The sequence below is a fragment of the Lontra canadensis genome, unplaced genomic scaffold (genome assembly GCF_010015895.1).
Source record: "Lontra canadensis isolate GAN:19392208 unplaced genomic scaffold, GSC_riverotter_1.0 scaffold9, whole genome shotgun sequence".
Lineage (NCBI taxonomy): Eukaryota > Metazoa > Chordata > Mammalia > Carnivora > Mustelidae > Lontra > Lontra canadensis.
Genome location: NW_022631003.1, coordinates 35,240,926 through 35,253,196, shown reverse-complemented (window position 1 = coordinate 35,253,196; position 12,271 = coordinate 35,240,926). Strand labels below are relative to the sequence as shown.

General features: G+C 32.7%; 1 protein-coding gene across 14 annotated transcripts in view; it reads right to left on the bottom strand.

The window, feature by feature from the left end:
- Window positions 1–12,271, bottom strand: part of C2CD5 (C2 calcium dependent domain containing 5) — a 101,468-nt gene that overhangs the window by 44,123 nt on the left and 45,074 nt on the right. For 8 of the 14 annotated variants that reach the window (XM_032855277.1, XM_032855280.1, XM_032855276.1 and 5 more), the window contains 2 exons: window positions 8,766–8,874; window positions 6,028–6,093 (listed from right to left, as the gene is read on the bottom strand). In XM_032855277.1, the coding sequence (XP_032711168.1) occupies window positions 6,028–6,093; window positions 8,766–8,874 (175 nt within the window). The remainder of the gene's footprint in view (window positions 1–6,027; window positions 6,094–8,765; window positions 8,875–12,271) is intronic. The other 6 variants (XM_032855282.1, XM_032855285.1, XM_032855281.1 and 3 more) reach the window with 1 other exon arrangement.

Genomic DNA, 12,271 nt, shown 5'->3' with positions numbered 1-12,271 from the left:
AAAGGCAAAAACAAAGAGTCTGGCTTAAAAATTTATGGCAACTATACATGCCACGCACGAAACTGGATACAATTTAGTCACTTGAAGGAAATACAGCTGAGATGTGAAGGTTGCAATTAATCAACAATTCACAGATGTCAAGAAAAAAATATCTTCACTTTAAATACCATGCTCCTCCTAATAATCTATAGAATTATTTATAATTTTAAAAAGACCTCACTTTAGGATAAATTAAAATTTATTTATTAAATAAATTATATTTAAAACTATATTACTTTTTTCTACTATGGGTCAAAATTCTTCATAGATAATATCACAAATCTTTTTTTTTTTATTAAGATTTTATTTTTAAATAATCTCTATAGCCAACATGGGGCTCAAACTCACAACCCCAAGAGTTCTATGCCCCACTGAGTGAGCCAGCCAGGTGCCCCACAATCTTTTACTATATCCTTTTATTTGTAGTCATGAACTGGGCTGTAGGTCAATACTTCACTGATGCTTCATTTAGAGGTAATGTCTGCACACTTGGTTGGCATCATAATTAATTTATTTTACTACTGTCACTTTTCTAGAGCATGGCCATAGCTTGATATCTTGCCATCTTTTTAACATTTTATCTTATTTCTGAAATGCAGGTGAAACTGGTAAAGATTCCTATAATGAAAATAAATGCTAAATAAATCTCAGAAAGTAAAGAAGTGAACAACTCAACATAATAGGCCTTTATAAAACTGAATCCCTTTCAGATTTTAGGCTATCTCACACTTGCAACTAAGAAACACTATCTAAAATGTTCAATTTAATTGTTTTTACATAACTCTGGAAGAGAATAATTCTGCCACTGAGAATCTTTAAATCTGACTTAAAGAAAAAAAGGAAATGGACAATTATTCAATCTAATTTTAAAATAAACCAAGAAGAGATGTTTAAACAAGATCAAATGTTAGGTGGGCTAAATAAACATTTTTAATACAATGATAATCTTGTCAATGGACAGCATAAGAAAGCCACATTCTTAAATACCTTAAAATATTATTCCAACACAAAACAACTTTCTGAAGAAGATAAATTTCCTCTTATGAAACAGAAATTACAGAGGTCAGATTTAAGTGTATATACAATCTCAAACCAGATGGGGATTCAGTACCAACCTAGGAAGAACAGTTCCATCATAGAGGAAATGATGTGCAAATTCAGAGCAGACACCAACTTGTAGTAATTTAGGATGTTAGGATGGTACCTGGGATATAATCCATATTAGATCAAACCGGAGTCTTCACTATTTATAAAATAAGTCAAATATATAATTACTCCTTACCTGTGAGATTTCCCTTTTTATATATATAAAGTTATATATTAATTTACGTGTCATGTTATAATAGTGTAATTAATATCCAGTTATATTAGATATATATAAAGAGTAAAATTTATAAATTAAGGAAATCATAAATCTGACTTTTTTTACAGATAATAAGGAATTGACAGTAGTCAATATGCAGTTACATTATACACAAACAAAATTATTTATTACATTTATATGTTGCATTACGTATAAAGAGAAGCTCACACATCATACATGGCTATATTTATGCCCTCCTGAACTCCATATACCTACTTCTTAAAACCTTAAATTCTTAAAACCAAAAGCTGCTTAACTACTTTAAGCTTAGTTTTGCATATCTGCTCATGAGTACCTCTCAGAAATAGTAAAAATAACTGCTGGGATCATCAGTAGAATTCAAGTTCCAAGAAAGCCTCTCTCCATTTAACAACAACTATTACTACTACTACTACTACTACTACTACTACACATACACAGCAAAATAGTTTAAGAAATTGGTTTAAGAAATAGCCTAGACTGGGTGTATAATCATGTTGTCTGCCTGGCTGAACAAACATGTTCCCAATCCCCAACATCATGCTCAAGGCACAGTAGGCAAACCACAAATATCCACTGAATAAAAGATTTTTACTTAAAACTGAAAAAAAAAATTTAGATTATCAGACTGATATGTGTATTCTATTAATAGTTCCTTACACATCTGTTGACTCATTTTGTTAAAATATGTTTAAAGTAATAATTACACCTATTTTTCTTGGTTTTGATGATTAATTTTTGACCCCAAAGTAAAACAACTATAATTCAGATGACAAAAAAAGAGTAACATTTTCTGAACTCAGACCACTAATATAAAGCTTCCCTTAGCACTAGCCCTTGCTTCATTTATTAGAAGACAGAAAATCTCAAACATATGTCCTAAAACCTACAATCTAAAATAATAAGTTTTTTAAATATTCTCAAAAACAAAAGTTATCTAGCTATTTTACTAACTCAGTACTTAAAACATTTGCTCTTAAAAATATTGTCTAAGTTTGGAAGCTATTTCAGACTAGCATTTTTTCAAACCACATTATATATCTACTTTATTGTTTCCTCTTGAAACTTCCTGAAAAAATATCTAAGCTCACAAGTACCCTACCTGAAGAAAGAATAACAATTTTTTCTCAACTACACTGAGACTATTCCTAATTAAAAATTGTATCAGTTTGCTACCCAGAAATAACTTTCAGTGGTAAACTCAGAAGAAAGAAAAATAAATAGCATAGCCATTTAAGAAGCAATGAGCTATGCCTTTTAAAATCTACTCTTAAAATATTTTTATAACTCAATTTTCAAATAGAGTTGGGTTTCCAAAAGATAGGATTCAACTGCTCACTGGGATTTTAGACTTGTAGCCATGTGGGATAATTCTAATCCATCTTTTTCTCTTTCTCTCAGCTCAAAGCTGCTAAGAGACTGTTTGATTTGCCACATTCTACTAATTACCAAGTCCTGGTGATTTTACATTTTAAATATTTTCTAAATTTATCTTAAGAGTATAAGCCCTGAAGCCAGAGTAGCTAAGTTCACATTGCAGCTCAACAACTTTCTATTTCACTTAGGGCAAATTGTTATGCTTCATTTCGCTCATCCACAAAAGAGGAAAAATGCCTATCTCAGAGCTGTGTTTTGAGAATTAAGTGACTGCTATCATACAGCACTTGGAAGAGTGCCTAGCACATAGTTAAGTGCTCTATGAACTTAGCTCTCCTATCACCACCAAATCCTAGGTCACTTACCAGGCCAGGAGTACTGCAGTGTCTCTAGGCTTGCTGCCTTTAAATGCATTCTCCATTATACAGCCAATGATCTAACATACGTGTGACCATGGGATACCCTGTCTTACTCCTATGCAGCCCATTCCGGGCATGTCACACACAAGATCTGCAAATGCTGCTTCCTCCTTTCAAGCAGCAAGATTCAGTTTATCTTTTTCAAAGTCCATTAACCAGGCCAGAAACATAAGAAGCAAGATAAGAAAAGGTAATACCGTGATTTTAAAATAAATTCTCAGATAACTGAGTTTCCTTCTTCCTGCTATATAAAAATATTTCCTATCACTGTAGTTAACACAACCTAAGACAGCAAAGCAGAAGAATAAGGGAAACACAATAAAAAGCTGAAGCAACAAAGACATTCTGTATTCAATGGCAAGCAATAGGTATAAAATAACTGGGTAAACATCATCAAACAAGTAATGACTAGGGGATTGTTCTTCAATGAACTACTAAAGTTTCAGAACTACATTCAAAGGAGTGAACAATATGCCTCCAAATACACTGTCTGAAATATAAAATCTACATTAAGGTCATATATATCATTCAAACTGAACTCAAGAATTACCTCTCCAAGCTTCCCTGCCACATAGTTAATCATGCCTTCCTCTTTAATTCTCTATCTTATATCACACCACACCACACCACACAGTAAACCATTAACATATTTTTCTAACTGCCCAGAATATGACTTTCACGAAAACGGGATGACTGACATCGTCGCACACCTATCATCTAGCAAACTGTATGGTACAAAATAAGTTCTAATAAATGCTTGCATGACAGATCATATTTCATGAAATACCACTGTGTGATAAAAATGTTTCTTATATCTTTCCACATTTTAATGTTTCTGAAATAAAAATGTCTGGTAATTAATCAATATACTTAATATAGTAATGTTTCTTTCTCTTTTCTCTTGGAAAGCTATTATTAAAATGGTGATACCTCACATAATAAATGGTGTCAGAATCCAGGAAGTACAGTATTGATGAACAATTTCTAACATTAATAAAAATTACAACCACAATTATTTTTCTTACTGATGTGGACAATTCTTTATTTTCTATGGTAATACAGGACAGCAATGGCTAATTTATTCCCCAATCACAGAAAAGAACACATAAATGATTCAAATATATTTATCAAATATTACATTTTTGTATTTCAGAATTATCACATTATTTTTCTTAACCTAATATCAAAATCAGCCTGATATATACTGTTAGGAGATTCTAATATCTCAGTCAAAAGCACAGAGCTATTAGAACATTAAACTGAAAGTGTCGTCTTTGATATTCTTTTACTATTCTGTAATTTATATCCATTTTTTTTCATACACTCACTACCTGACTTTATTTTAAATGATGGCAAGATATACCGCTTCCTCAACCATGTTTCTCCTTGCCAAATTCTGTAGTTCTGCTTATGGGGGACAAAGTATTATAAGATTTAACTACTTTTCTACTTTCCAAGACTGTTAGTTCATCTAACACTCATCTCACCCTAAACATCTTTGCCCTGACAACGTTTAAGCTCCTTAAATTATTAATGATCAGTCTATTCCCAATGTCCTTTTCTTACATAATTAGGCTTTTTTACTTCTTACACACTAATCTGCCTACATTTTAAAAATACATTATTTTTATTAAATGAATCCAGCAGGGTATTTTCCTCACTAAAAACCAAGTATAACACATAACATTTAAAAACGATTATTTTAATTTTAATCAATGTGGTAACATGCTGGCAAAAACCTGAGTAGGAGAGGTAATTTCCCTGAGACTTACCAACTGATGTCAGTCTAAATCTGCAAAGGTTGGACCTGATCAGATTGTTTACTAGACTGAACTTAGGTAAACCTGCATGATGAACATGAGATACTTCATAGTCAAACATGCATTACTTACATCAGAACTTACATCCTGGACCCCTAAGAACAAAAAAAAGCTTATAATATTGAAAAGATTATGAAATATTATCTAAAATGTTAAGCCTCTTGGTGATTTTGTTTTTCTATAAATAGATATATACTTTCTGACACAAAGAACTGGTAAAATCCTTCAGGCAAAATACCAGCTTCTAATACCAAATCAAAATGGTCTATTATTTAATTTCAAAAATAAAGAACATAAAAATTTACATATTTATATTAGAAGAATACGCTTTTATCAAAAAGAAAAATTGGCTTTGACTCGAAACCACATCATCAGCTGTAAAGTTAGTTTAGTTTCTCTAAAAGTTACAAACTATATTTTACAAACTATATCCATATGTAAAATTACCTAAAAAGAAAAATTAAATTCTCACATGAAAGGGGAAGGAAGGGAGCTTATGAAAGCTGTTAATCCCCTTACTGCTCTTACTTACCAAATTTTGAAAAACTTCTGGAATTATAAATAAAAATGGTAATAGTCACATTTTTATAGTATTTATAGAATACTAAATATACTCAAGTCTAAATTAATGTTTAAGCAGACTTTAAGCTTATCAAACTAGCCATTTAATACTTATATTTAACAATTAACATCTCTTTAATTGTAAAGCCTATGTCAATTAACTGATATGAAAAAACTGTCCAAAATGTAATAAATATAATTTAAATTTAGGTTTCTGAAAGTTAATTACCTGACAAAAGCCATTTGTAATTTACGGTATTTCTATGGTTTTGGTTAATTCATTTTAGTTAACACATTTTTATATTTGCAATTCTGTGGAAACTTTAAGAGTTACAACATATGTACTGCAGAATGTATCTGTATAACTGAATTGCCATTAAACCTATTTAATCTAGAACATTTCTAAAAACTTCACTGAGCTGCCATAATTTTTGTCAGCATATGTAGTACTGAATGACCATCAAAATACCTGAATTGAAACTATTCCAGTCTAGCAGTTTGTAAGATCTTGTGTTACCCATAATTCCGACAAAGGCTGAGTTCAAAACAGCAAATTAGTAGATCAGTTTTAGGTGCAGAATAGTAGGAAAAAAAAAAACAAAAAAACACTACAAACAAGAACACAATTGACAATACCACTCGACAGCAACTGGAAAGACACAGACAGCAGAGTTAATAAGAAGTAGAAATAGAAAGAGAAGAAGGAGCATGCTATCATAATCTAACATTAACTAAAGTCTAGTTGTTTAAAATAACGACCTTGATTTTTAAAACCACCCCATTCTTGTCCGTGTTGCTTAATATTTAACAAAGGAGGAAATTCTAAAAGAACTAACTCCAGAATAATAATGTATAGGTAGCAGGCGGTAGTGGTTTAAAAATAAGATTTTATTCCTTCTACACTCAAGTGTAAAATGAAAAGTTCCCATATTCACTAGAAAAAAATTAGCTGCAAGATTCGTTTGAGAGTGCAAATACAGCATTTTAACAGCACAGGCATCTCAATCCATCTTAAGTTTCTCTCGGCAGAGTAACTCAGTGTCATAAAATCAATATATCATTATCATGGTAAATGCTAATCTAGAGGGGTTTTTTGGTTTTAACATTCAGCTTCTTTCAACAAATTAAATCTTTTAATAATTATTTATGAAATATTAAGAACATCAATAAAATGTTCTTAAGAAAATCTTCCTTTTTTAATGCATAATACATATATAAAACCACCCCCCAAAATGTGATTTTTATATCAAAATCATGTAATAGTGAAACCATTAGAATATGTAGTTGATTAAATTGATCAAAATTAACTGAAAATAAAACAAAATTAAAATATAACTTGTATATCATTAAAAGCATTTATATTTATATGCCCATAATCCTTTAGGAAATAAGTACATTAGTAACTAGGATTTCCTACATGTGAATTGAAAAAAAAGTATTCTGATAAGGGGAGGAAAGGAAGAGAAGGGATAAGTTGAAAATTATAATACACAAAATGTATTCTGTATTAAAGATTCCTGTGTTCTTCCCTCGGCCTGGGTTCTTATATTTCTCACACCGCTAGAACAAACTGGCAAGCATGATAAACCCTAAAAAAGAGTTTTTTGTAAAAAGTAATAGGATTTTAAATACAGCTCTCTACTTAAACTTATTTAAGAAAGACTTGTTTGTTCTCCCAGACTCTATAGCTTACTCAGAGTACCTGGAAGCAACAATAAAATCAAAATGTTTTCAGTAAACAGAACAGTTAAATATATTCCTGAAACCATTTTGGAGCTTATCAGTGGGCACCATCTAGCAAAATATTTGAGTCAATGGTCCAAAGAAACGCAGGTAACAAGTCTTGGGTCACACCCAAGTTAATGTCAGGTATATTAACTCAGTATTTCCTTGCACTTTCCAAATAATTTAAGTTCCTAAACACAAAGATACGAACTTGCAGTCTCCAATGTCTCAATACATTAAACTGGCATCAGTCTAAATGTGCCTTTAATTACTACAGAATTCACAAATACTACATGAAGAAAAGATCTTAAATTGGAAAAAATAAGGAAGAGCAGAAAAAAAATAAACCAGAGAAGAAAAAAAGAGAAGACTAAGGCTTAAAAGATGTATTTGTTCAGCTTTAAGAGTTAAATAATCCTAGCTACTATTCCTCTTCTGAAATCTCGTTCAAGCTCTGGGAAAAATTCCATTCTGCTCCTCTGGAATTATTAACTGAAAAGACATCAAACCGCAAGGCACAGATTAAATTTTTTTTTTAACTTAAAAGAATGGTAATGCTCTGTATCCTCAAAATCACTATCTGCAGTGTTTTTCATAAAATAATTTCGAAGTGTTTTACTCTTTTTGTAGCTGTCAGTACAAGCCTCAGGAAGAGGTTATTGGAAGTGACAATTTAAAATTTTCAAAAATATGTATGTATATATGCCAAATAAGAACACATAACTTTGGCTTTTTAAGTATGTCATCAAAATAGTAAGTAACTTGAGCAAATTACTGGGAATCCAGTCAATGAGAGATGCAAGAACACACTCCACACAGAAAGTTTCTACCACACTTATCATGCTTATTTTGGATTTAGAAAAACCATCAAAGCATTCCTAATCCAAGGGCCTGAAATTGAGATTGATTTGATGCCTTTCTTCTTTTATGATCATGGCCCCACGTTTTAAAGGAGTAAGCTACTATTCTTACTTGTTTGCTTATGTAGAACAAATAGTTTTAGAAAAGAAACCAGGAATGCACAGACAGCACTATTTTTTTTAAATTCTTAGACACTACACAATGTTTATAATTACATTTCAAAGGAATACTTCTTTTAGGAATAAGGAAATTACTAAAATAATCTATGAAGAGTTACTGCTAATGAAAAGAATTAACATCTTAAGATAATGGCCACAATGGTCAAATTACAAAATTTGTTGTCTGCCTGGGTCAAAGAAAAAAGCTGACTGAAAAGTTACCTAGGAACTCCTTCAAAGTGATGCCTGGCCAGGAAAATGAATCAATATTTGTTTTATATAAGAAAGCTAACTAAAATATACTTCTACTTATTTGATTATTTTTCATCAGAATTATAGCAAATACTTAAAGCAACATGCCAGTTTATACTTTCTTTTTCACTTTTCTTTTCGGATAGACTTGATTTTTTTTATTATAAAAATCAATTTTAATAATCCCAAAACAAACTTTTAAAGAACATACCAGGATTGTGGATACGATCCAAAAGCTTCACAGAGCGTGCACTAACAACACCCCCAACATGCATGAGAAATCCAGGAGGAAATGCCGTCAAGGTAAAAAATGGAAATTCCTAGTAGAAAGAAAGGGGGAAAAATATAACTGACCATGTGTAAAGTACAAAAAATTTGCTTGTTAAGAAGCCTGATCCCCATAGATTATATTCATACTATGATATGAATCCTATCTCTTAACAAAAGGCTACCAGTTACACATTACACATGCTTTGGAATTAAATTTCTTAGATGTTTAGAGTTCCTAATCCATTTTCCCATATATATCATGTTATACAGAATCCAAACACTCTTTTTATCAATTCTCAATGAGAAAAAAAGGTTCTCAGAGTTTTGATTTAAGATATTTAAACACACTCTTCCTTCCTTTCAATATCCTACTCTGATGCAAATTCACAGTGAGATGTGGGGATTCCCCTGCCCTTAGACTCAGTGGGGCAGAATCCTCCTCACATAAACACACCCAATTCCAGGCTACTGGTAAAGACTCTGAAGGCCTGGTCCAAGAGATCTACAAGAACGTGGAACTAAGGGAGGAGTGAGAGAATGAGCAGTGTGGGTTAAGAGATTCAGGGAAAAGCGAAGGGCAAATACCAAGGTCAAGAGGGTACAGAATTGCTGTGTAAGATAATTTACTTTATCAACATCAGGGCAGCTGGAAAAAATTGTAAGTATATAGATGCATATTAAGGAAAAGGGAGAAGAAAGTAGATGACACCAAGGGAGGAAATAAAATTCCCCAAGTTCTTCTAAGTTTCATTCTCCCCTTCTCTCTCAAGGACATGAATCTCATCAATTCAGAGGTAAGGCAGAAATGGGAAAACAGAGAAAGGAAATTCATTGAGATAGCACCCAGGAAGAAAGCAGAGCTCCTGTGGCTCTCCAAGTATAGAGGCCTCCCACATTACACAAAATTGGATGCAAGCAAGGAAAATTTAATATCTGCCTTATATGGCTTTAAGATTACCATAGCTCACTTAACCAGAAGTCACTTACCAGTAGCCTCAGCTATTCAGAACATAACTGAGGGCTGGAAAATAAGCAAAACAGAGCTCTCAACAGTCAAAAGAACTGTCATACTTCCAAGTACTAAAATTTATGTACTTGATTCATAAGAAATCCCTACAGATCATATCCATACTATGCCATTCAGCAATTATAAATACATAATTTTAGGAACATATTTTAAAGTCTAGCAATATCTTTTTTTCTGACCACAGCAATTGAAATGCAGCAAATGAAAGCTGAGAGATAAAGACATACAGAATACTACTAGAAGCAGGCACATTAAAAGCAGCAAGATTACTGACTGGCTACTAAGCATGGAGAATACAAACTCACCAAAGCATAATTCACAAAGCATAGCAACTTGGAGTCATTTAGCACAAAGGCAAACAGTCCTGCACACTTCAATAACCCATGAAGACAAAGTATAAAATATAGAGAAAATTTAGAAATAAATTCAGTTAGAATTTAAAAGTAATATTTAAATTAACAAGGGTAAGAAAAACCTAGGCTACATTAAAAAAAAAAAAAAAGTAAAAACCTATCTATGGAAATGGATAGGTTTGGCCCAGCTGACAGGCAAAAAGAAAAAAGTGGAGGATAGGAAGGGAATTTCACTTACATGTATTATAAAATATTTAGTCAAAAATGCCTCCTTATTTCTACCTGAGTTTTTTAAATATAAGTTTTAAGTGAGAAATATACAAATAAGTTTATGCTATTAGAGCTTGTTTGGAGGTTCTAGCAGGATAGCGCAGCTACTCGTATACCCTTGACCGAAGAACGGTCGTCTCTCTATTGGGGAAGGTCGTCCTCTTCGACCGAGCACTCAGCTTCGGGAGGGATGCATATGGAGCGGTGAGGGAGGAAGGGGATACCCGCCTAGCCAGCCAGATCAGCCGAATCAACCCTGGTGATCAGTGGGGTGACAGATGTCGCAGCCAGATCACCCTCACATCCAAGTTTATGCTATTAGAAACTTAAATATCTTACCTAAGTTAGGCCTTCATGATTTTTTTCAATTTTAAGTAGACAGTTTTTAAATTTTCTCAAAATACTGAAGTATAGTAGAAAAAAGCACTTTACATTTAATCTTTATACTTAAACATTTTAAATATTCTGGACAAGAGACACTGGAAATTAAACAGTTAAATGGAAAGCTGTACTTTCTTCTGAAAGTGAGTAATAAGTTAGGTAAATTCACATATTGGAAAACATCTGAATATAAGAATTTAGGTGGGTATAAAAACTAACCTAAATGATTTCTCTACTTGAGATTCTGATTCTTTTTCCTAAATTCCAGAATATGGGATACAAAGAGACAAGAGGGAAAGCATCATAGTAGAGTTGGTAGAAAAAGTAGGGGAATGGCTGTCCAAAGAGGCAGACGATCACTCTGCAAACTTAAACTCTGTCCTACATGTCCAATCAACACACCTAATTTAACACACAAAATTTAACCTGAAGTACATAAAAATGGCATGGTTATTCAACCAAAACTACATCTTCAGATAACTCTCTCAGAAAAACTATTGCAGATACCTACTGTTAAATACCTATCACCTCCACCCCTCTCACCAGTAGCCAGTGACTACCAGTGACTGTTAAATAGCGCTCATCTCTACCCCCACTACATAGTGACTACTGTGAAGTACTTACAGAGTGCCAGACCTCGGCAAAGTATCTTAAAACTATACTTTATAATCTTTCCCGTACGCTAATGTGAGAGTCAAGGAGGCCTCAACTCTATGTGAGCAACAAGCCTTATCATCTGGCTTCTTGAAATTTCTGATTAAAACAGTGAGACAAGGTGTTGGTTTTAATCTCTAGTTTATCATTATACCTGATGAATTTGTAGGTTCTTTTCCACTGAAAAGAACAGCTTCCTTAAGATCAGCCAAGCCCAACCCATTTTCAATGCCTAGATGAGAATTTCAGGACCACAGAAGACATTTTCTCTGTAAAGTCCTAATATTTATAGTGCCTTGCCTTCTCAGGTCATGATCTCAGGGTCCTGGGATCGAGGCCCGCACAGGGCTCCCTGCTCAGCAGGGAGCCTGCTTCCCCCTCTTTCTCTGTCTGTCTCTCTGCCTACTTGTGACCTCTTTGTCAAATAAATAAATAAAATCTTAAAAATAAAAAGTTAAAAAAAAAATAAAGTGCCTTGCCTTGTGGTACAACTAGGTGGAAATTTGTATGTTGACATTTTGACAATAAGCCAAATGCATACAGCATAAATCTATTTAATACCATGTGTTCAGAGACAGGCTAGTTGGAAAATCTGGGGACACAATGGAAGTAATTTTTTAACATTTAAATAGAATTTTTCTTAGAATATATTTAAATAGTTTATTTTTCAACCAAGTATTCTTTTTATTTTCCCAAGAAATGAGAGTCAACTTTTTAGATAAAAAAAACTCCATGCCAGATTCCTACTGTGATTTTATTATA